The sequence below is a fragment of the Vipera ursinii genome (genome assembly GCF_947247035.1).
Source record: "Vipera ursinii genome assembly, chromosome: 3".
NCBI classification, from domain to species: Eukaryota; Metazoa; Chordata; class Lepidosauria; order Squamata; family Viperidae; genus Vipera; species Vipera ursinii.
The window spans coordinates 48,727,805-48,754,220 of NC_139516.1; the positions used below are offsets into that span (position 1 = coordinate 48,727,805).

Here is a 26,416-nt window from a genome sequence, read left to right on the forward strand (position 1 = left end):
GTGGAAACTTTCCAGAGGGAGACCCAAACTTGAAAAACTTCCATCTGAGAGTTATTCAACATAGTTTACCTCATGAGTTCTGGGTGCTCCATCAATTAGATTTTCAAATGTGCAACAGCCATTTATATGGGATAGTATGCGGATTCCTACCATGGACAGGTGTTTGGACTAATATTGAAGGTTTCTTCCAAATCTTTCTTCACAGACAAGGTTTGTTTAAAAGCAACAAATGCAGAATGGTTACTTCAGGACCCTTGATAGTTCTGATGTGATTCACTGCCGATATTTTGTAATAGTCTGGTACAATGTATGCTCATAATGGGAAACAAGACTGTTTATACCATGGAAATTCCTCTGTGAGAGGACTTTTATTATACACACGAACAAAAGTACCCTATATTTTAGATGTATTTTCTTATAAAGAATAGAGAAAGTGGATGTGTACTTTGAGGGGGAAAATATAATGAAGTACAAATTGCATTTTGTAAAGTTTTAGAGATTCTTTTTCAGTCATCTCCCATTAAACCACCTCCATTGAGCATCTGTTTGTACATGGAGCAGTCAGCATTGTGCACATGGCAACAGCATACCCTGTAGAATCCTAATGTGATTCCATTGTTAATACAAATGCAATTACTCAAAACTGTTCTTTAGTTCACTCACATTTTTCAAACAGAGGTTTGCAGGCAATTAAAATTAAATGTCAGTTGAACAATATGTCATGTCATGTGTAATATGTTTGAACCCAATATGTTTCATGTTTGAAATTGAAACTCTTAACACCAGCCTAGGCCTTGATACTTGAACTCTGGTCCTTTTAGCATTGGCAGCTGACAATAATGCATTTGACAATTTTTAAAAATCAAATCCCAACAGTCTTTGTGCAACTATTTGAGAGCGTACCTATCCTATACTTAAAAAAACCCTTTCAACTATGGCAATACTCTTATTATATCTGCAGATAGCCACCTGGTAGTCCTGTTTAGTGAGCCCTTTTGGATAGACTTGGAAGTTCACATACAAGGTCATGCAGTTGAATTTCAGAGCATCTATTGGATAAAATTGCTTGAATTTATTTCCAGTTAAACACCAGTCCTGATACAGGTCCAGTTTAGATGCAATAGGCACAGTCTGTCCCTATTATCTGGGAATGGTTTGAATAGGGTCCTCCTGAATTTGAATTCAGCTATCTGCTCATTTAAATCCATATTCTTCCTGGCTAGCTAAGGCTGCCTGGGGGTGATATACGGTAGTTAGATTCTAGCAGCAGTGAACTCTTCCTTGAGAGAGAGAATTCTTTAAAAAGAGAGAGACTTGTTCTGCCTCTTGAGGCAGCATTGGTTTGCTCCCTCAAGAAGCCATCACTGGACCCCAACATATTTAATAGTTTTCATCTATTATCCAATCTTTCTTTTGGAATGGTTGTGAATAAGGTGGTCACACAACACTTTCAGTAGGTGAATTGGATTATCTGGATATTTAGGTCAGGATTCAAGCCTAGGCATGGGATGGAAATGGCATTGATTGCACTTTTGGGTGGTTTCTGGCATTAGCAAGATAGGGATAGTGTAGTCATCCTGGTTCTTATTGATGTCTTACCGGCATTCAATACCATCAGCCACAGTATCCTGTATTAGCTCCATGGGGGGAGGAGTGGGTGGCACTGTAATGTTCTTGTTTTCTTCCTTTCTATGGGACCAATACCAGTGTTGATCAAGAATGAGAGGTCTCACTCTTGGCCCCTACTAGTTCTGCAGGGTTTGGTACTCTCTCCACTCGTATTTTAACATTTATGTAAAGCTCTTGGGTAAGCAGGTGGCAGTCGTGGCTAGAAAGACCTTTATACAGCTCTGTGTTGTTCTCCAACTGCACCCATTCCTGGATCATGATGCTCTATTCATATTTATTTATGCCTTGGTCACCCCGTGAATGGAGTACTGTAATGTGATTTAAATGGAACTCGCCAGTTAAGCTTCCAGATATTTCAGTATCTAGGTTAACTGGTACAAAATGTGGTGGCAAGGGCATTTATGCATGCTCTTAGGATTGCACACATTATACCTCTGCTCCATGAATTGCATTGGTTACCAGTTTGCTTCCAGGTTCAATTCGAGATGCAGGATTTCACCTTTAATACCCTACATTTTATGGGACCAGGTTAAGTGAGGGACTATCTCTTCCTAGTTACATCTACCTAGTCCAGCAGGAGAAGCATGTTATGGCTCCATCTGACAGGACCCAGGAGATGAGCCTTTCCTGCCATGGCATCTGGAACACTTTTCCGCCTGAGTTAAGACTAGCTCCAACTCTATTAGTCTTCTGGGAATCTCTTAAAACATAGTTTTTCCAGCAGCCTTGGGAACCCCAAGAAAAGATGAAGCTTACAAACTGTTATATTGTATATAGGGGGTTGGTCTAATGACCAGATGACTGAATATAAATCCTTCCATTCCCCACCAATCAATTAGAATTGATTGGATGAGACGTCAAAAGGTTTCCAAGTCTAGTTGCCTTTTGGAAAAAGCATCTTTGGGCCAGATAAGGCTCCTTTCTCACTAAGTAAAATACTGGCTCATTAAATTTTGAGACAATAAGCTATCACAGCTTATAGGTTAATAAAAACAACAGCAATGCATGTCATTCAGGAGGCAAGTTGCATTGCCGTCACCTGCTCCTTTATAGGGCAGAGGTTAACTTTGCAGCTGAGGAAAGATTTTTCTTTCGGCAGACATCTTGTATCTAGATCCCATTCCTGTTAACTCTGAAGGAAGTTTGCCTTCTCTTATTCCTGCCTTTCATCTACGAAAAGCCAGCTGAAGTCAAGGAAGGAGAAAAGAGGACATGTTTTTGTGATGGGTTGGGGCCGGTCGAGGCAACTTTTTAAATAAAAACTAATTCCTTTTACACGGACACGCCACTCTATCTATGACATTCATCAGGATCGATCCACTCGCTTCAGGATATTCTTACGGTAAAAGGTACGAAAGCCGAACAGGGCGGGGCATTGTACAATGTGAGTGACAAAATCTTAACAGCTTTAATGCTCGGAAAACATGATTTCCCACGAAACCCAACAGATTAAGGCACTCGCCGAGATACGAAATGTCCATTTCGTTGAGAGTAGCTTCAAATACGCCATTCTCGTTTTTTCCTTGCCATCCCAGAGGAGACACCCTTTATTCAGCCGTCTTACCCCTCCCTCCCCTTTATCGAAGCTTCCAACAAGACTTCTTTCTTTCTACGCTTTTGGCGTGCCGCTGCTCTCACAAGATGAGCATTGTTTCCTCTCACAGTACGCGATTTGCGCAGCCACGCGATTAAGCCCGAGGCCCTGAGCAAAACGCTACGCCAGACGTCTCGCTTACAGTCCTGTGGCTTTCGTGTACGGCGACAGCGTAAGAGTGCGACGGCAGCGGAGCACATACGGTACCCCTCCCCGTGTTCTCGACACTCTTTGACTTACAGTAGTGCGGCTGGGCTCAAGCCTCGCGTTGGGAGAGACGCTCCGCAACGGGTGTCCGAAACGGAAAGGGGCGAGTGATTCCCAATCCTCGGTTACGCCGCTTGCGTAGCATGCGCTGAGGAAGAAATCCCGGGCAGCGCTTTTCTCCACCCGCTGCCTCTGCGCCGTTGACGTAGTTATGCCCCAAGATGGCGCCGCGGTCGTCGTCGTTGGCGGCGGTGGCCGAAACGCTGGCAGAAGCTGCGGTGCTAGTCCTGGAGCAGCAGAGAGAGGGAACAAGGCGGCGGGTGGACGGCGACAGTATTTGTAGCAAGTAGCAGTGCAGGGGGGACCTCTTCCCTCCTTTTCGGCTCTTGTGTGAGGAGGCAGAGACTCTCTGGGAGAGCGGGTCCCCCGCCCCCTTCAGGCAGGGAGACCCCCAACCTACCCGCGCGTGCGGAGCCGACACCCTTTTCTCGGCTCATCTCGCTGCTCCTGCTGCCTCCCTGGTGGGCCTTCCCACCCCTTTTCCCCTCATCGGAGATGATGAAGCTCAAGTCCAACCAGACTCGAACCTACGACGGGGACGGATACAAGAAACGGGCGGCTTGCCTCTGCTTCCGCAACGAGAGCGAGGAGGAGGTCGGTGAGCCGCGCGTAATAAGGCTCGGTTGGAAGGGGAGAAGCAGGAGGAGAGAAGGGGCTAGGGCAGGGGTAGGCAACCTCGGCTCTTTTATGACTCGTGGACTTCAACTCCCAGAATTCCTGAGTCAGCGTAGCTGACTCAGGAATTCTGGGAGTTGAAGTCCACGAGTCATAAAAGAGCCGAGGTTGCCTACCCCTGGGCTAGGGTGCTGCCAAAGGGGGGGGGGCGGCGGAGAAGAGGCGGCGAGCGCTGGTGTCGGGCAGGAACGGGACGCCCGACATGAGGGAGAAGAGGGAGGTGTGACGAATTGGAGGGCTCCGAAGGGGGAGAAACGGGGGGCGGAGACGCTGGGGTGGTACCCGCCGAAGGACGGAGGATGGGGAGAGGGGCGGAGCTTGGGAGGGTGGCTGCTCCCGAAGGAATTAAGTCGGCCGAACGGGAAGCGAGTGTGGGAATGGCTCCCCGGTGCCCCTTCGGCCCGAGCTTACTAGTTGCTTCCCTTTTTCCCCGGTCCGGCGCTTGCAGATGGCACGCTGCAGTTAGTAAGAGAGAGCCTGACGGACGGAGTTCCCGAGTGGCTAAATAGTACGAGAACACGCGGCTGTTACTAGGCGAGAAGTGACTCAACAACAGCCCTCGGCGCTCTCCCCCTTTGTTGAATCGTCTGTGGGAGGTGCAAATATACTTTGGGGCCAAACGACACTCCCGTGTAAAAAAAAAAAAAGCCAGCGACTCCATTCCCCCTTTTCTCGTCGAGAGAGAGTGCGTGCGTTGCGGACGGTATTGATCTCCTGTAGTTACAGTAAGAGGTTGGGTTAATGCCAAAAAACGCTGCCGGTGGCTTTGAAAGCCTTTCTTCTGGAATCAGCGACTTCTTCCAAGCTCACACCGTTCTTCAGAAATGTCACGCGTCTGCCCGGGAGAAATGAAAGAAGTGCATTGATCAGGGAATTTTTAATTGTATTCTTTTAACACCAATAAAAAAAAATATACGCCCTTGGGATTATTGTATGATTCTTTATAGATTGATTGCAGTAAGCCTTTTGTTTCAGCTGGGCTTTCTACCAAATATGTTTGCATAATTGTTCTAGTCCAGGGGTCAGCAACCTGAAACAGTGAAAGAGCCACTCGGAACCGGTTCCCTCACAAAAGGAAAAACGGAGCCGCAAAAAATGCGCGCGCATGCGAGTACATGCGCACATGTGCAGAACAGGGTTTGACTGAAGAGGGGAGCCAAGGCGAGATATGCACCTACCCTGCATATTTGAATTGATTGGTTGAAATTTTTTAGTCCCACTTTTTTTTTTGGACTGCACATGGCAGAGGACTTGGAGCCACACTGGGAGACGGCTGAAAGAGCCGCATGTGGCTCCGGAGCCGCGGGTTGCAGACCTGTGTTCTAGTCTGAAAGGGGGTGATGCATAGAAAGTACTGGCATTTAGAAGCTGCTGAAGAGGAAAATGTTACTGTAATTGTTAAATGTTACTGGTTATACATATGCCACGGGTAGGTTGCAGGATGATGAAGACTGCTTGAGTGAGTAGGAATACTTTTTTTCAAATTAGATAAAACATCAAAGGAATTGATTCCATCATATGCACAACATTTTATAGTATAGTTGTGCTTGCTTATGGCTGTTACAAATCAAAAATAGCCACTAGCAAAACACTCTTTTATGGAGTAAGAATAAGGTTTTTAGTGTAAGACTTAACAGGAAAAAGAAGATATCTCATTGTTTCTAGAACCTTCTAAATAAATTCTCTTCAGTGTGCAGCTATTTTGAAAGTATAGTTAAGAAAGTCAGTAAGTTTAGTATACTCGTAAAGAGTTTTTCTTCTCAAAAGGAAAAAAATCTTCAGAATGAAATACAGGTAATCCTCAGCTTACAACAGTTGGTTTTAGTGATTGTTCAAAGCTACAAAAACACTGAAAAAGTGACTCATGGCCATTTTTCACACTTAACGACCATTGCAGCATTCCCCATGGTCATGTGATCAAAATTCTTTATCATATAGTAGAGGTGAGAATAAAACTTGCCTCTTCCTAAAAGTTCTGTATAAGAGTGTGGCTCTATGGCTTCTCATTCATCTACTGTACCATTTGCAGAAGTAAATGTTGAGAAATGGACTAGAAAATACAGTACAAGTACTCCTCAACTTATGACCACAATTGAGCCCAACATTTTTGAGCCAGTTGCCAAGCATCTGAATTTTGATCACATGACCATGGGGATGTTGCAACAATCGTAAATGTGAAAAATGGTCATAAGTCACATTTTTCAGTGCTGTTGTAATTTGAATGATCACTAAATGAACTGTTGTAAGTTGAGGATTACCTGTAGCCTCTTGAAGGTTCCTGAGCAATCTGTAGCAGCTCTGCTTGTGTCAATAGGCTGAATTCAGAAGCTTGGAAGTTGATTGTCCACTTGGAGGCTATCTACAGGATGGCACTGCAGAACAGTGGAGAACAAAGCAGCTTTCTGTTTTTGCATATAGCACGTGGAATACAGTGCATGGGTCCTTAATAGGTTAAGGTTGCAAGTGTTCATTTTTGTTGTAAAAATTACTATTGCCTAAGTTGCATTATTTTAGATTTACAACTGAAAATAATTATTAAACCATAAAACTGGTATAATGATTGACAAAAGCCAGAAGATCTATAACAGGCATGTCAAACTGGGGGCCCACAGGCCGGATGCATCACCATGAAACCGCGCCTTCCCCATTGCCGGCAATGGGGGAAAAGTCACGATACGTCGTGCGACATCACGAGTTTGACATGCTTGATCTATAATAATAAATCTAATAGGAAAATATAGCTCTAATACTGTCAGATAAAATATTGCGAGTAGTGGAAAAGAAATAACTTCATCTCATCAACAGAAAAATAAACCAATAAAATCAGTAATTCCAAAAGCTTTTAATCCCATAGTTTGTGGGAAGGACATGTTTAATATTGCTATCTCTAAAAAAAAAAAGCTTTACTCCTACTGGGCATCTGTTGCACTTCAGTTGGCATGAGTAGGTAGTACATACTGAATGCTGTGCATAGGCAGGCTTTTACAGAAAGAAATGATCTTAAGTATTATATGGTAATTTAAAACTGCAGAGAAACGTGACTGAGCAAATTTGGCACTTTAAAAATAAGAGTCAGTGTATCAATTAATTTTATTTGATAGTCTTTTTTAGCTACAAATCTGTTTAAAGAAAGAATTATTGCAAATGAACATGATAATAAATGTGAGTTTCTTTCAAGTGGTGGCTTTATTGGGGGGAGGTATTTTATTCTGTGGATTTTTAATATTGTAAGTCACCTAGAGTCTCAGTGTGTGAATTGAGAGGCCATATATGTTTGTTTAATAAATAATCTAGTATAAAGCCTAGTGGATGACAAGTCATCTACAGTTTAGGATAATAAATGACCTTCCTTCACAGTAAAAAAAAGCAACCAGCAATTACAAATTTATGAATCCCAGCATCATTTTAAAGAAACCGTTACTAAAATCATTTAGTGAAGGGGCAGATAGAACAGATTGGTTTCCAGGATTCATAGTGAAGTAACTTGCTAATCCCTTAATGAACATCTTTTCCAGAGGTAGAATCTCTACAGAGAAGAGGTCCTCTACCTTATAATAATGAACAGCTTTAGAGGTGAGCAACAGAAAATTACAATGCAATATAATCCTTATACCAAGGCAGGTTCAAAGTTTTCTTAATAATGTCTGGTATCTGAACAACAGACGCTTAATGATCTGCTTTGCAGTAGGAATTAATCATCGAGCTTGTTGGTGGAAAACTTATTGCGTGTACTTTAAATGCAAAGTATCTTTTGCTTATTTAAGCTTTCTCAGGTGATACGTTAGGTTTGGTGTGCTCTCTCCCCTGAAATTGGTGAACTAATGTGCCAATATTACATCTTTTAGGAACTTGTTGAAAACCTATGTCTCTATCTAGGCCATCTTTGTATGAATACTGCATGGTTTTTGGTTTGTTTCCTCCCCCTCATTTTTACTCTCTCTGAGCACATGTATGTATTTGTACCATATTATAAAGTAATTATAGTTGGAAATGGTATAAAATATATTTGTACATATTGTAAATGTATATTTTGCAGCAGTTGTAAAGTCATCTGATTTTGTTCAGAATAATGCCTTTCAGTTGTTAATAATGAAATTCTACAGATGAGCTTCTGGAACATTGAAGGTTTGGGATTTATTTCATTATTTAAAAACATGGTAGTGAAATCATGAAGATAATAGATTCCGGGGTCCTTTCAGATTCCTGAATAATACTTCTCTAGAAAGACAGAGATGGCTCAGAATGGAGGCAATGATAATATTTCAAGCTACTGCTCAGATAGCTGTCCCCTAGATTGGCAGATTGAAGGATTGTTTTTTTCTAGAATTATTTTTTCCCAGTACCCCAGCTGGATCAAATTCATTTTCAGCCTATCTTTTGCTGGCTTTTCATTCACTAAATTTGATCCTGTTTCTTGAGTTTTGGAGATTAATCTGCTGACAGACAAATGGATAGGGATTTGAGCCCTTTTCCTTAATCTTTTCAACATTTTAGGTTAGAAAGAAGTACTTTTGTTAGAAAACCTAAGTATGATGTGTATCACAGAAGTACAGAAGTATATAGTAGTAGCGAAATACCAGAAGATGACATTCTTCAACTTTGGGATGAATAGTTGCTAACATATGTTACCTTATAGCATCTAACAAACACTTAGTATTTGTATTATGTTTAACTGTATTGTATTTAAATGCATAATATGCATTTAAATATAAACTTTAGCATTATCAGGCTCCACTTATTAGCTTTGTGAAGTTAATAAAAGTTCACCATATACAGAGATGTGCTCTTTGTATTTTGCACTTGGATAATGGCCTGCATAATAAGGTAGCATTTCAGGAATGCTAATGCTTTGGAAAAGTTTCTAGCCCCAGATTGTATGCTAGGAAACACTACACTCTGTTTATTCCTCAAATACAAGCAGAATGACATTTTTTTCATTTCCTTTTAAGACACTATCTTAGCAGCACATAAATAATTTTTTCAAAGGGTTTCTTCTATTGAGCAATATTTCATGTTCATAAATGAGAAACTTTGTCATGCAGGAGAATAAACTTTCTGTGTATGTCTTAGAAGCTTGCCTTGGATAGTTTGTTTCAAATATTAAAAATGCGTGCTGAGGATTTGGGAGCAAACAGTTGCTCTTATGGTACAAGTGTATCAGAATACTTCTGAACTATCTTCTGCGGTCTTCAGTAATTGTTCAGATGCAAAAGTCAGATAGTTGTGTTCTCACTTTTACACATTAAATGTCACTCTTCCACATTAAAAACAGTTAATGTCAATTTTGGTAATTTTTGTATCATACTGTACTCTCATGGCATAGGAAAACTAAGATTTTCTTTCCTTGCACTATTTTTGGTCTTTGCCAGTGAATTTACAAATACCGTTATTCAATAAATATTACTATCCTTACTAAACTACATATATAGAGTAACTGTTGTAGCAGATGAAAAACCTGAAAGGAAAGCAAAATGATGATAATGCTTAAAATATTATTGATTTGTTAGTTTTTATTTGGCCAGGAAAAAAAACATTTCTGCAGGTAAAAAGTGTTCTGACTCTTTTAAACTCTTAGATTGGAGATGGTTATGGGCTCTTCTAGACTAAGCGGCTGTCTGAGCATATGAAAATACAGTTAATTCTTTGTTAAGAGCCCAGGAATGGTATTAAAAATCTTACATTTCCAGTCAGCAATTTTTATTGTTAAGAAATAGAAATTACATGAACAGTTGAAGTTAAGACAAGATCTGGAAGATTAAAAAAAATGTTAGAACTGGCCCCATACTGATCAGATCTGCAAAACATAAAACCCAGATCAATGCAAAGGATGTGCCAAAAGGTTTAGTTGATACTGGACTACTTCCAGGTCCCAGTACAGCTTTGCTTATAAAGCAGTGGTGTGTGCATGAGAGAATTGCCAGAAGGAAACCTTTTTTTTAGTCTCATCACAGAAGTCATTGTCTAAACTAAAATGTGCAAAACAAACCCTTGATAAGCCTGAAACATTCTGGAATGAAGTGCTTTGGACTGATGAAACTAAAGTTCAGTTGTTTGGCAACAGCTACAAAGAATAGATTTGGAAAGGAAAAGTGAAGCATTTAAAACTTGCCAACAGCTTGTTATGTGCAGGGTGGCTTTATTATGGGGTTTGTGTGGCAGTTGCTGGAATAAGAAATACTGTGTGTAATGAATTTGGCTAAATATCAATATATATTTTAAAAGCTAATGTGAGGTGAGTGAAGATATAATAATCTGAAAAATGTCTCCAAATGAACCTTTAAATATTTATTGGAAAGAAAGATAAAAGTTTTAGAATGGATTTCACATTTTCTAGACTTGAATATTATTGAAAATCTGCTGGAGGAGAGCTTCTGTCAGTAATTCATTGAAACATTTGACCAGGATGCCTAAATTTTGTCATGCAACTGTATATGTGTCACATACATTTGCTTGATTTTTAAAATAATACTTTCAGTTTTAGATGTTGACCCTGGGTAGCATAAGATTATTACATCGCATAAAACATTTTGCAATAGTGGCAAATATTTTCCATAAAACATTTTATGGGTGTATTTAATTTCATTAGCAAGTGTTAAGAATTTGAGAGACTTTCTCATAGAATTACTTGTTCCCGTTAAGATTGGGTGGTTTCTGAGAAGAAAGCAACAATGGGAACATCTTGCTTTGCAGTGAATTCTGTTGCTTAACTAGTTGCTTAACTATTACATGATGGTGAGCTTTGACATCCCAACTACTCCCCCCCCTTTGGTAAAATAGACTCCTTTTCTTGTTTTGCCTACAAAGACCTATTTGCAAACTAGTTTTAAACTTTCTCATTTTCCCTTTTTAATTCTGTTGCTGACAGTTGTACTTCATAGTATCCAAATTTGAAATTCCCACAGATTTCACAAAAGGGAAGTAAAAAGAGTAGTTACAGAGTTAAATCAAAGTGTGTAGTGAAAAGCTTTATGAATAAATTGAATTGAATTCATTATCTTCTCTCATGATGATAGGTTTGGAAGAATGCATTAGATTTTCACCTTTAGCCAAGTAAGGCTTCTTTATTATTTTAGTAAACAGAAGAATCTTAGAACTACAAACCGTTTTTCTGTTATACTATGCCATTTGCTGCTGGGCTTTTATAGAGGTTTTAATCCATATTTTCTCTCTGACATTTGATCCTTTTGTTGACAGATCATGAAAATGCACTTAGTTTTAAGGATATAAATCCTGACTATGCTCTCCAAAAGTCATTTAAGCAGTTTAATCAGGTTGTCTAAATAATAGGAGAAAACTGTCTCTTCTGCTTGAAAGTTTGAAAAAAATACTGTCTCAGTGTTCCTCAAAGGAACTTTTCAGTATAGTTTTAATCACCCAGAAAATGATCTCTCTGAAATTATGTTTAATGTATTAGTTTAAACATTTAACTTTAACTTAAACGTGCACTTGATGCGCCTATTTAAATATTTCTAGTTCAAATCAGTGTGATGTAATTCTGGATTTTTTACCTGACTTTCTGAATATTTAATTAGAATTGTGACTTCAGGATTTAATTGTTAAATAGCATCTTTTTAATAATCTTGAAAAAAGTTGCATTGATTTCATCTGTCCAGAGCAGAACCCAGTGCATTTCTAAATATTAGAAAAATAATGAAAAATGGATTGTTCTCAAAAATGCTTAAGACTTGTTTTCTGTTCTTTAAAGATTCAAAATGTTAGTTACAATACTGGAAGAAAAAATGAAAGTTTCATAAAGTTACTTAATGTCACTTAAGAGCTGATCAGATGAGGGGAGCCCTGTGTAACTGAACATTGTGCACTATTACTCATTTTTGTATTTTAAAGTATTATGTCATCTAACTTCAGCTTTTATTAGGAAAATCTTTTAATTAGTTTCTTCATCACTGATTTCTTTCTCTTTATCTCATTCCATTCCTGAGAAATCCAGCCTTTTTAAAGCCTATCTTCCTGTCTTTTCTTTTTTCTTTAATTTAAAAATAAATAAGATTAATTTGGGGGGTCCTTGATGGTCTGTGAACTTACTTGTTTTCTTGCAGATGTTTCATTACCCAAGCTAGATAATGACTAGCACTGACAATGTTACCAAGTTTGGGTAACGAAAACATCTGCAAACAAACAATCAAGCTCGGAAAGCACCAAAGACCTCTCATTTCAACCCTGCACTACAAATATTCTCCTTTATTGGGAGAGGAATTTGAAATTCACAAATAAGATGCCCTATCCCAGGGTCCCCAACCCCCAGTCTGTGGACCGGTACTGGGCCGCAGCATGCCAGCAACTGATCCGCACAAACAAGCAAAGCCCCATCTATGGGATATAGGCAGCACACAAAACCTCTGGTCTGCGGAAAAACTTTTCTCCACGGAACTGGTCCCTGGTGCCCAAAAGGTTGGGGATCTCTGTCCTATCCTATAGATAGAGCATCTCTTTCTTTTTGTGCTCCATACGTATTGAGATCTTCTCAACAAGTTTTTATACAATTGAAGTGAGGTCCTTTGGTAGTGACTCAGGACTATACTATTATTGTTGAAGTTCTTGGATTTTATGCCTTGCAGAATTGAGTAACAGTTTTGTTATCTTTCAGAATAACCCTTAAAACCTTTTTAGATAAGCTATTTAATATTGACATTTTAATTTTACTGGTTTTGCTTGTTTTTATTCTTTTAATGTTTTGATTTTATATTAGGTTTGCGTTGTGAAGCATTGAGGGACTTCATTAATTGATGATATACCAAATTAATGAACAGAATGAATAAATAAAAATTCTAAACTCTATTTGCTTTGATATCCCAAACCTGTTTAAGTCTGTACAAATTTGATACCACTTTACTTTATATTTGCTTTGATATCCCAAACCTGTTTAAGTCTGTACAAATTTGATACCACTTTATTCAGAAGATAGTATAGTGAACATAACCAGTATCTTTTGGTCAGGCCAAAGATTGTCCAGTATGACATCTTTAGTATTGATCATCCAGATGTCTGTGGGTGGGAGGCTGACAAATAGAGACCACAAATGAGATAGATTTTTTTCCATATCCAATATTCAGAAGTATATTTTTGAACATATATATTCCATGTTTTCCTCCTGAAAATTTAAATTATTTTTGGCCTCTTTAACAATTATCCAGCAGCCATACCATGAGGATATAATGAGGAGAAGAAAAACAGAGCAATTGTCAAGACATTTTTGTTAAAATTTGTAGTAGAGAGATTGGCAGAGCCAGGAGGAAGAGTTAAATGAGGCATCAGTTTAGAATTGTTACATAGCCACAAAATAATGAAGTCCAATCGCCCTTGAATGCTGTTAATGCTTATTTAGTTCTATCCATTTGCTAACTGATAATGTGAGATTACTGTTCTTAGGCTGTTGTAATAAATCAGTTAATTAGAACTTTCATGTGTGGACCTCGTTTTTTTTTCACCCTGACAAATTTACTTTCAAGTGTAATTATCCTCCAAGAGCCATGTTCTTCATCCCACCCCCAAATAGCAGTGGAAGAAGGGGGTGGTCATTGTTTTTCCACTGGTGGCTTTCCCCTTACAGGTAGCCTTTGCTTAACAATGGTAATTTGAGACTGGAATTTCCATCATTAAGCAATGCAGTGATAAAGCAAAATGTCATGTGTCTGCAACACTTAGTGGCAGCAATCCCTGCAGTCCTCATTGCCATTGTTAAGCAAGTATTCTAGGTTGTTAAACGAGGACCACATGTGACTGCACCTTCTGGCTGACTTCCTTCAAAGTCAGCGGAGAAGCCAGCAGGAAGTGGCAAGTTCTGGGTAGCTGACAAGCAAGCAGTTGGACAGTTAAATACTGCAGAATGAAATGGGCTGGGTCCTGCATGTATACTTGTGGGTTGGGGAGAGGATACTACGGCATTGAACAACTGTGTACTGAGAAAAGGATGCTGCAAGGCATGAATGTGTGCAAGCTGGGAATATGGTGCTGCTACAAGGCATGGGTGGGCTGGGACAGGGTGCTGTTGCATAGTGTGAGTGTGTGCAGCTGGGGCTCTGAAGCGCTGTGTGTGGGATGGGAAGAGGGCACTGCTTTGAGATGCAGCTGTGTGCAGGCTGGGGACAGGGTGCTGCTGTGAAGCATGAGTGCATGTGGGTACAAGAGCAGCTGACTGGAGGAGGGGGTTCTGCTTCAAGGCAGAAGTGTATGTGGCCTGGGAAGAGGATGCTGTTGCAAGGTCAAAGTGCCGCTGGACAAGGGAGGTGGTGCTGTGGCCTGAGCGTGCCCTATGAAGTATGAGATCCCTGGGAATCCCTTGTGGGTAGCTGGCAGGGAAAGTTGCTATTGATGATCACATGACTACAGGAACCGGCAACTGTTGTAAGTGCAAGCTGGTTGCTAATGTGATCATGGGGTGCTGGGACAAATCAGACTTCAAGGACTAGTCATAAATACCACGTGTTGAGAACCATTGTAATGTCAAATGTAAAGTTGAACGGTTGCAAGTAGTTTGTTAACTGAGGACTACTGTATAAAATGACTTAACTTCAGGTTCTGCTGATTAGAGGGTTGGGCTTCCTTCTTAAACCTAGAACTGATTTCTTTGTGCCAAATCTTGCAAAATTGCTTCATCTCCTGGGCAGATATATAAAGTAGAACATAGTTAGGGATCTGAAAGTCTTCTTGAGGCATTCCTTTGTGAAGAATCAAGAGCATAGGCCCATATATATTGGAAAAAAAGCATCTTAAGTAAGGATATGTGGTTCTATGTCCACTGAGAATGTGAGAGTAGATATGGGAGGGGGACAGAAAGGAAAAGGAATATTCCAAGCTTTTAGGTAGGCAAATTGGTTTTGACTTAGCATGTTCTGTGAAATCAGCAATTGTGGTTTGCAAAGTATGAGAGTGTTAAGTATGAAACAGAGTAGGGGTTGACTCTGGGGTTAAAAAACATGCCACAATGTGAATTGAATCAAAAATGATGTGAAATGAAGGCAGTATTTTAGAGATTTATTTATTTTTTATTTTATTTTATTTTAATTCCATTTATATCCCGCCCTTCTCCGAAGACTCAGGGCGGCTTACAAGCTTAGCAGTAGCCTTCATTCTATGTATATGCCTGCTTATTAGGGCTTTCGTCCCCCCCAAGCGGCATTATTACAAAGTCAGCTTATTGCCCCCAACAATCTGGGTCCTCATTTTACCTACCTCGGAAGGATGGAAGGCTGAGTCAACCTTGAGCCTGGTGGGATGCGAACCTGCACTAATTGCAGGCAGCTGGTGTTACTTAAGGAGGCATTAGCCCACTGCTCCACCAAGGCTCTTGAATGGGAATGATACTGGGATATTGAAAAATGAAATTAAAATGAATGCTGTGTTAATATCCAAGAAAAAAAATGATGGAAAAAGAAGTTGTAAATGTTACAATATTTTTTAAAAAAAGTAATGTTGCACTTGGAGAAATGTTAAAATACAGATGCTGTTTGTTGATGGAGTTGCTATATGACAAAGTGTATATGCCTGAAGGAATGCTGTTATTGTTTACTTTCACAAAGGGGGAAAAATGGTAGTGAATGCAAAAATTACAGTGGAAAGGAATTGTGGGGACTTACGGTTGCAGAAGGTCTGTCCAGGTCATCCTTTTGCTCTTCAGCATTTTACTGAAAATATTTATTTTATGTTTGTTTACTTAAAGCTTACGATAAAGTGAACGGGTTTGAATTATGAAATATTTTTGTGTGAATATGAAATTAAAGATAAGTTGCTGAATATGGTAAGAGTGCGTTTGAATAAGTGAAATACTTAGCAAATGGTTCAGCACTGAGCAGAAAGTACGACATAAACATATAATGATCCCTTGGTTGTTTTGTACAGTATTAATAATACTGTACAGAGAAGAGCCTAATGCTGGGAAAGATTGAGGGCAAGAGAAGAGGGGGACGACAGAGAATGAGGTGGCTGGATGGAGTCACTGAAGCAGTAGGCATGAGCCTAGATGGACTCCAGAAGATGGTAGAGGACAGGAAGGCCTGGAGGAACATTGTCCATAGTGTCGCGATGGGTCGGACACGACTTCACAACTAACAACAATAATACATGCTTAAGACATGCTTGTTAGTGGTATGCTGTTTGGGAATGTGAGCATTCATACAGTTTTGTTTGTAGAGGGTGCTGTGTTGTTTGAGAACCGAATATTTACAGCAAATGTTAATCTGAAAATTAATGTCTATTGATCAAGATAATTGTGTCCATCAAGTAAATGAAGTGGCAACATTTTTTTACAAATGATGAAAAACTGGAACATGTAAATGAATTTGTGTATCTTACAGGAGGTAGGAAAATGGGTGGAGAAATTTTAAGAGACATAAAGCCAGGTGGTTAACATGTAGTTTGTTGCAGGAGATCATGCTTCTGCATCATTTTATATATGGAAGTGAGAGCGGGGTATTCAGGAGAAATATAAATATAAACTGAATCCAGTAAAAATAGGATATTTAGGTGTTTGGGTAAAACAAGAAAAACAGAGCTGACAATGAATGGTTGCTGATTACTTTGTACTGAATACAAACAAAAGTGAATGACAAATGTGAAAGAAGTAGGTTGAGGTAGTTTGGTTATGTAGAGAGAAGGAATGAAGATTAAATGACAGAGCAAGTACATGAAGAGATTTTAGATGTATAGAAATCACTCACTTATAAAAATTACCTTATAATGCTGTATTTATTATTAATAGAAAAATATAAAAACAATATAACATTATTCTGTTATAAAATTTCATGATACCTTTACCAAAGAAAAATATTGCTTTATTTTCCTATTGATTATTATATGACATTGAATCACTCCCAACCCTTAACGACCATGTAGGGTTTTTTTTTTTAAAAAAAATTACAATCTGTCTCTAACCTGGTCTTTCAAGTTTTTTTTAATAGTGTTATCTTTTGCCACTGTAACTGAGTCCATCCACTTTGCTGCTGGTCATTCTCTTCTTTTTCCTTTCCCCTTTCCAAGCCTTAGGGCCTTTTCTAGAAACTAGGCCATCACATAATGTGTCATAAATAAAGTAATTTGAACCTGGCCATTTGTGCCTTGAGTGAGAATTCTGGTTTGATTTGTACAAATAATCCATTGGCTTGTTTTTTTGGCTATCCACAGTATTCTTAGGAGTTTTTTTTTTAAAAAAAACACCAAAATTCAAAACTGTCAATATTTATCCTAGCCTGTTCTTCAAAGTCCAACTTTTGTTTCTATAATATGTCCCAAGGAATACTATTACTTGGACAATTCTGATGAATGTAGGTATCATGGTATATGAATGTCTTCTCCAGGACACTCTTGATTGCTCTACCAAGTGCTAGTCTGTGACATATTTCTTGACTGCTCGTTCCTTTACTGTTGATTGATCCTAAAAGTCAGAAGCTGTTCACCACTTCAATATCTTCATTGTCCATTCTAAGGGTGGTTATTTTATTTGTTGCCATTTGTTCAGTCTTCTTCATATTTAATTCTGGTACCATTATGTTTTCACTGTGCTTCTTTTATTACTAGAGCTTGCAGATCGTTTTAGTTATTAAGATAGAGTTATCATCATAGTACAGGTTATTGATGTTTCTTCCTACAGTTTTAAGACTATGTTCCCCTTGTTCCAAGTTTCCCTTAATCATATATTCAGTTTATAGGTTGAATAAATAAGGGGAGTCTGTGTGCGTTTGTGTGTGTGTATGTATTTTTTTGCTCTTTTGTCATTCTGGAGCCAGTATGCTTAACTATATTGTGTGGCTGCCTAAGTTTTTCATATGGACAATGAGATCTTCAGGATTCCCGTTTTTTTCTAAGCACATTCCATATCTTGATGTGATTGACACAATCAAAGGCCTTTCTGTAATCAATGAAACACATCATAGTGTCTTATTTTTAGTATTGTATGGGTTTCTTAATTATTTAGCTTGCAACAGCAGTAATGTCTTGTGTTCCTTTTCTTTTTCCATCTGATATTTTTCTCATACAAAGCTCTAATCTGCATTGGATAATCCTAAGCATTATTTTGCTACATGTGAAATTGAAGATATTGTACAATAGTTTGCACATTCCATTACATCTCATTTTTTAAATATTGAAATGTAGATTGATCTCTTCCAATCTGTTGACCGCTGTATCATTCTCTAGATTTGCTAACATAGCTTGGTTATAATCTTGACTATTGCTTCCCATATTTCTGTTGGTATTCTTGTAGCCTTTCAACTTGGTAATGACCAGAGTGCTGATTTAACTTCAAGTACTAGAGATTCTTATAAGTAGGGAATGTCTTCTAGGGTCTCTTGTATGTTGACTTCTCTGTTCTAGCATAATTTCAGTATACTCTTTCCATCATTGTCTGATCGTCTTTGAATTGGTTCCTATCTGCCCTTGGTGTCCTTTAGCATACCAGTTTAAGGTTAGATCCTCCTAAGTTCAGAGATCTTTTGAAAGATTTTCCTTGTTTTTTCATGTCTGTTTCCATCTTGTACAGTATATTTTTATAGATGTCGAAATACTGATTCTTGTCTCTTTTAACAATTGTCTCTGAAAACCATTGTTAAATTCCTTTCTGAGATTTTTGTCTTCTCTTCTTGGCAATTTCCAGAGTTTGCTGTGCATCTAATTTGCTTTCTTATGTCCTTCATTTTTGGCAGTCTCTGATTTCACCTTCCTCCTCAGTCACGTCAAGTGTATCCCACTGTTCCTCCAGTTCTCTATGTGGGGTTCAGTACTTCAAAGTAATTCCTGATGTTCTTGAAAATTGTGGGTATATGTTCAAGATCGTAATGTGGAAACTGAATGGTTTGTTCTGTTTTAGCTTAACATGGAAATGGCACATGTGTAGTTTGTAATCTGTTCCAGAGGCAGCATTGGCTTGATGCTATAATTAAGCTCTTTTTTCCCCCTTTTTCACAATAATTCCCTTATTTATTTTCTTATTAATAGAAAAAACCCAGTTTTTAATTTTTAAATTTTTTAGTATTTTTAATTTAATTAACCATGCAGAGTCAACAACTGAGATGTATGGCTATAGAGAATGAATGAATGAATGTTCAGTAGTTTTAATGCTTTCTATTGGGCTGTTTAGAACAGTGGCATATGTATGAATTCAGCTTGGCTTTTGTTTATTAAATTTAAGAATATTCTTGGATTAATATAACCATGGTTGGCTATAAAGTATTTGCAAATACTACTTGTTTCAAATATTTTGCTGCTGTTAGTCCATTATACGTTAGTCCATTGTATGCTGTTGTTAGTCCATTGTATGTTGCTAGTTCTGTGCTCCATTTTATATTGAGTCATTTGGGAGAAGCAGGGTTTGGATATATGCAGAGATAGAGGAAAGACATTTGTTGTAGTTGGCAGACGTCTGACTATTTCAGATGAACATTTTTATAATTTTGTTAAAAACAGCTTTGTCTCATGCTTCAAAGCCAGCTCTTAAAGGGAATTTAATGTTTCTTTATTTCTCTTTTCAAATAAGTTTGGTGTTTTAACATACTTAACAGAGCTTGCCTGCTTCTGTTCTTGACTTTTTTGGGTATATATTTCAATCAATCCACTTTAAATTTATTTCATCAATGATTATTGTGGGGAAAGAGTACTTTGTATGTTTGCCACCTTGAGTTACTTATAAAGTAATAAAGGATAAAAATGTGGTGATTTGGGGCCAGTTTTCCCCTCCCAACCTCCTCACTTCACAGGATTTTGAGGGGAATATAGGAAGAGGAAGAAGCATTAGGTATGTTCGCCACCTTGAATTATTTATACATATAATAAAGGTGGATATAAGTAAGTAAATAAATATAACTTCCAATCTCTGTCTTTATCTAAGTACGTGTGGACTTTAGGGAAAGAAAATATTAGAATACTGTTGGGAATTTTAAAAAATTGTACTAGTTTTATATAGCAGGATACCATCTTGTAATTGTAGAATTGTATAACTGAGGTGTAAACATGTACAGAAGCTCTGTTGTTATTTATAGGTGCTGTTAGTTAGCAGTAGTCGTCATCCTGACAGATGGATTGTCCCTGGAGGTGGAATGGAGCCTGAAGAGGAGCCTAGTGTGGCTGCTGTGCGGGAAGTTTGTGAAGAGGTATGTCTTCAGATCATGCTTGGATTGAAAGTTGTCTATTCTTTCTATTCATTCCTTTCACTTTCACAATTGTCCAAATATTAATTGTACAGTACAGGTAGTGCTCAGCTTAACAACAGTTCGTTTAATAAGTGTTCAAAGTTATGACAACACTGAAAAAAATGACTTACGACCATTTTTCATACTTATGACTGTTGCAGCATCCCCTTGGTCACATGATCAAAATTCAGGTGGTTTGGCATTGGCTCATATTTATGATGGTTGCAGTGTCCTGGAGTCATGTGATCACCTTTTGCAACCTTCTGAGAAGCAAAAGAATAGGAAAGCCAGATTCACTTAACAACCACGTTACTAACTTAATCACTGCAGTGATTCACTTAATTGTAGCAAGAAAGGTTGTAAAGTAGGGCAAAGCTCACTTAACAACTGTCTTGTTTAACATCAGAAATTTGAGGCTCAGTTGTGGTTGTAAATTGAGGGCTATGTATAATTATATGCTTGTTAATGAGCAACAAAATTTGCCTAGTTTTCCTGTTTGCAGTAGTAGTTAAGAATTGTGGCATGAAATTTAAAACTTTCCCATTGAGAAACTCTCCCCTACCTTATTGTTTTCATAACATTTGCCTATAGAGAAAGAGGAAAATCCATTTATCTGGAAAAATCACAACATAGTTTGTTTTAAGTACTTTCGTGATCCTTTACAAATGTGATCCTCTTCAAATTTATCTCAAATTGTCAACTAGTCCTCTTAAGAAAGGGACGCAGTGGCTCAGTGGGTTAGGATGCTGAGCTTGTCGATCAGAAGGTCGGCAGTTTGGCGGGTCGAATCCCGAGTGCCGCGTAACAGAGTGAGCGCCTGTTACTCGTCCCAGCTTCTGCCAACCTAGCAGTTCGAAAGTACGTAAAAATGCAAGTAGAAAAATAGGGACCACTACGGTGGGAAGGTAACAGCGTTCCGTGCGCCTTTGGCATCTAGTCATGCCGGCCACATGACCACGGAGACGTCCTCGGACAAGCGCTGGCTCTTCGGCTTTGAAACGGAGATGAGCACCGGTCCCTAGAGTCGGAAACAACTAGCACGTATGTGCGGGGGAACCTTTACCTTTACCTCTTAAGAAATAAAAATTAGTAGCAATTTTATATCTGAGGAGAATCAGACTATAGGGCATGGGACCAGGTTCTTTAAAAAAACTGTATTTCCCTTTATGTTTATTCATCCCATCTGGTCCAGTAGGTTGGGCATGTTACATGTCCTATATGATAAAAAGAAGACTGATATTATTAGTAGAGAGGCAGTTTAGACTGTTTAGTGAGGTTATCTGAAAACTGCTTCTGCCATCACTGCTAGCAAGTCACTATACGAGTCTAGGACAGTTCGCCATGGCCAGCTTACCTCTGCCAACTTACCGCCAAGTTGTTGCAGAACAACTCCACCATGGCCAACACGCCACAAGGACAACTCGCTGCATGTGGCCAGAGGCAAAGCTGGTGGACAAGCAAGCAGGTGGGCAGAGTACAGAGTGCGTCAGGGCAGGTGGCGAGGAGGTGGCAGTCGCTGGGGGCTTCCCACTTTCACAACCCACATGGAGCCACTGACAATGCCGTGACTGCATTGGACTTGGAGCTGCCTCCATGGCCACCGCCACACCAGCAGTAGCATTGATGGCGGAGGCTCCATGCCTGGTATGGCAGCAACATCAGTAGCAGTGTCTCTGCCCTGGCATGGCAGTAGCAACATTGCTGGTGGCCGCTCCCCACCTGGCATGGAGGTGGCAGCATCAGCAACAGTGACTTTACGCCCAGCATGGTGGCAGCAACATCAGCGGCTGCACCAAGCCTGGCACAGCAGCAGCATCAGTGGTGGCACACCAGGCTCAGAGCCTGGCGTGGTGGCCTGGTATATGAAAATGGGAAGCCCCTGGCCTCTGCCACCTCCCTGCTACCCACCCCAGCTGCTGCTACTGTAATTCCCAGCCTTTTTTGCTCGTAGCCTGGCATGGCAGGGGGCTGCGAAAATGGGAAGACCCTGGTCACTGCTGCCTGCTTCCCTGCTGCTCCGCACTCTGCCCACCCGCTCGCTTGCTTGCCATCCCGGCTCTCCCTCTGTCTGCCTGTGGTGAGTTGTCCCTGAGGCAGTTGGGCTGTTTTGAGTTGTCCTGCAATGACTTGGCAGAGGCAAAGGGTGACCTGGCTGTGGCAAGTTGTCCAATTCTGCACTATACAGCATCTGGCAAATGAAAGAATTTTCATATAAATTTTTAATGTCAGATCATGGAACCTGGCATATAAAATCATTCATTCATTCATTCGTAAGACTGCCCATTTTTAAGCACACCTCAGGAAGTTCAGAACAACAGTAACCATAAATCCTTAAAATCAAATAAGTGCTGGCAATCCGTATACTTTTTCCAGAAATACATTCAGCAAAGAGAGGTAATGGAAGAATCACATTGAAGACTTCCTGTTCTCCAAAATTGGAGGCAAGAACTGGCTTTAGAGTTCACTGAATGTTTAAGGAAGCACATCTATTTTTGAGAATAGACAGTACAAAATTGGGGGGATATTCTCTCTCCCCTCCCCTCTCCTTCTCCTGGGTTTCCCAGAAAACCTCCAGGATAGCTCGGGGGGGGGGGTTACCTCTCTCGGCGTCCATCACTCCCCTGAGGCCAGTTCACATCTGCCACAATCCAAATTTCCTGCAGGGGAGAAAGCAGAATCCAAAGCTCTTTTCTCACTCACTCACTCTTCCTGGTTGAGTTGGGGGCTCCATCCCAGGACACGGCTGGGCTCCGTGGATCCCCTCGGGGCGGGGGTCGACCCTACAGCTCTGACCATTGAGCAGCACAGCCAGCCCCCCTTGGAAGACCCCCAAAGCCGCTCAGCCTGGCTCCCTTTGGAGCAAAGACCCAGAGCTGAGCAGAATCAGGAAGAGACACCCCGGGGTCTTACAGAAGACTCCAGACCCAATTCCCTGCCCTGCCCATCTGGGGACCCCACCACAGTCCCCCCTGCAAAGCAGCCTGCAGGATACTTGGGGGGGAAGCCCAACACTGGGCCGTGGGGAGAGCTGGGCTCCCAGGAACCCCTGCCCCAAGGAGAGGAACCCTCCCCAACATGCGCCAATCCTTCCAGGCGGCCTTTCTTCCCTCTGGCTCTGGGACTTCTACAGGGCCCGGCTTCCTCCCCCCCCCAGCCCTGAGCCAGGCTCTCCGGGAAGCCACCGGACCCCAGCAGGTGTGGGGATGGGATGGGGATGGGTCCTCCCGCTACAATTGGTTCCCCCTCCTCTTTTCAGAAACAGCGCCTGAAAGGAAAGGAAGGACAGAGCAAGCTTCCCCCATGGGCGATCTGGCGCTCGTTGCCTACCTCCCTTTCCCGGGTGGGGGGTCACCCAGCAGATCCACTGGGCTGGCGAGAGGTCCCTTGAGAGAGCAGCTGCCGCCCCCTCCCATCTCCCGGTGGGCTTCAGGGGAAGCGCAGGACTCTGGGCACAGCTCCAAAGGGAGCCCCTGACCCTAAATGGGGCAGACCCCTTTACTGGGGCCGCGGCTTGTGGGAGGGCTAGCCCGCTCAGCGGAGGCTTCGGCAGGCTGCTCCCAGGGGGGATCCCGGGGCTGCCCCGTGTGGTTCCCTGGCCATGTGTGCTTGGATGGGGCCAGCATGGGAAAGGGACTTCCTGGCTGCGCTTTTCCTAGGGGGCGGGGTGCCCAGGTGCAGGGCCAATCAGGAGCCCCATGAGAGGGCAAGTCCGCATGAGAGAGAGAGAGAAGGGATGCACAAGTACCTCTCTGCAAATGGTGGAGGAGGACTGGGAGCCACAGACATGGGTTGCCAACCCGTGCCTTATCCTTACCTAATTTAGGTGTGAGCAGGATATAAGGGTGCAAAGGAATTAGAAAGTTTAATGGTTATATCTTGAAATTTGGCTGATGACATTAAATGCTAGGTATACCTGTGAGAAATCTGTAATTCATGATTTGAATGAGAAAATAGACCTGACATATACCGTATTTTTCCTACCATAAGACGCACCTGACCATAAGACGCACCCAGTTTTTAGAGCAGGAAAACAAGAAAAAAAATATTCTGAACCAAATAGTACCGGTATACTAGGAAGGAAGGAGGGGAGAGAGAGAGAGAGAAGGAAGGAAGGAAGGAGGGAGGGAGGGAGGAAGGAAGAAAGAGATAGAAAGAAAGAAAGAAAGAAAGAAAGAAAGAAAGAAAGAAAGAAAGAAAGAAAGAAAGAAAGAAAGAAAAATGTAGGTACCGGTAATTTCTTTTCCCTGAATAGGTTTTCTAAGATGCCGAAGCAATTTCAAACAATCAGCAGTATTATCTTGCAAATGGGAAATCACTTCCAATAAACTTCGCAGAGAAACCTGCAGGGACAACTCCTCACGGCTTTGCTGGGGCAAGTCGCCTATGAGGTTTAGTTTAGCAAAAACTATTTCTTTAGCAGCGAGGTAAAAGAAAGAAAATATGCGCGCGCAGGGAGGGGAGGCAGTCAGAAGGTATGGCAGGCACGTACGTATTTCCTCCCCTGCCGACCAATCACAGGGGCGGGGCGGAGAATTCCACGTCTTCATTCAATCACGTCTCTCCAATGGAGCTGATGGACTGCGTTGACTGAACGGGAGACAAGTGTTTTCGCTTACCTTCAGACCATAAGATGCACCTCGTTTTTCCACCCACTTTTGGGAAGGGAAAAGTGCGTCTTATGGTCCGAAAAATACGGTATTATAAAGATCTGGACAGGTGAGAAGAGGAGGGTTCGCCTTTCAGAAATGTGCTCATCTGGGTTTTAGGTACTTAAGGTGCAGCCTTAAGGTAGAGAGGGTTGGTGGGGTGAGATTGTTATTGGTGACTTTGAAAATATCCAGAGGCACTGTTTCACCAATAACTGGATAAGAGGTGTTGTTTTGTGAGCTTGCAGTTGAGAAACAAGAGATTATAGATGGTGCTACTTTACTAACCTTTCAAACTGTACAGCTTCAACTTCTACCTGCTCAATCTTTTCACATGTTGGTTACTAGATTTCTTTAGATTTTCAGTTCAAGCACATTCCAACTTAAATCTCTGGGGAGGGGAGAAATAGCTTGTGTATTCATGGCCACCATGATACTTACTAGCTTGCTCAAAATGATCACAGTCCATATCCGCACAGATACTTGCATATTGACAATGAATATTTCTAAAAATTCCCAAACTTTCACCATTGTTTAGTGTAAATTATATTATCGTGGATTTATATATAGTTCTTAAAAATTGTAAAATATATAATTTAAATTATAAATGTCTTTTAAAGTAATTTGAGCTATGACTTATATTAAATGCCTTTTTATTTTCTTTGAATGTATCATAGGCTGGAGTGAAAGGGACATTAGGAAGATTAGTAGGAATTTTTGAGGTAAGTACAAATATCACCAGAATTGATAAAACATTTTTATATATGATTAAAGTTTGGAGACGTGTAGATTCTGTTAGGTTAGATAGTAGATAAATGTTCTCTGATTTGAACACTCTTCAAAGTATGGTAACACTTGCAAATAAATGTAGGACAAAAATGCTTGAAGAAGTTTTATTTATATTTTAACTTACTAGTAGTATCTGAATCTCCTTGATTAAGAAATCAAGTCATAATTGAGCGTTGCTGTTGGTGTGACATATTGTAAGTATCTTTTCAACTCAGTGCTAGGATTATCATTGTTGTAGTTTTATATTTCTTCAAATTAACTTTAATGTTGATCATCCTTTCAGAACCAAGACAGGAAACACAGAACATATGTTTACGTACTTATTGTCACAGAAGTATTGGAAGATTGGGAGGATTCTGTGAATATCGGTAAGCAAGCACATTCATTTGTGTTCCCGATTCTCTTTAGGAGGATAATAGTTGAATCCCCCTATTTGGATTAAGGTTTGTAAAATGTAAGTTAAAAAATAAAAATCTTACTTGGAATATTTTTTGCAGTTGTTATGAAGCTTATTATATTTTTGTTGCTTATATTTTCATAAAAATAGCAGATAAATATTCAGATCTTAAACATATGGTTTTTTAACACTTGATAGTGCATAATCAGATCCTTTTTTCAGAATCGGTTGTGAACCTCTAACCTAGTGATAAGCAAACACTTTTGCAGTATGCTGAGCAATA

General features: G+C 40.3%; 1 protein-coding gene across 1 annotated transcript in view; it reads left to right on the forward strand.

Annotated features, from left to right (window-relative positions):
• Positions 1-3,714: 3,714 nt before the first annotated feature.
• NUDT3 (nudix hydrolase 3) overlaps positions 3,715-26,416 on the forward strand; it is a 30,126-nt gene continuing 7,424 nt past the window's right edge. Inside the window, exons 1-4 of the mRNA XM_083358295.1 lie at positions 3,715-4,084; positions 20,152-20,262; positions 25,625-25,669; positions 26,020-26,104. Of these exons, the coding sequence (XP_083214421.1) occupies positions 3,986-4,084; positions 20,152-20,262; positions 25,625-25,669; positions 26,020-26,104 (340 nt within the window). The 5' untranslated portion in view covers positions 3,715-3,985. The remainder of the gene's footprint in view (positions 4,085-20,151; positions 20,263-25,624; positions 25,670-26,019; positions 26,105-26,416) is intronic.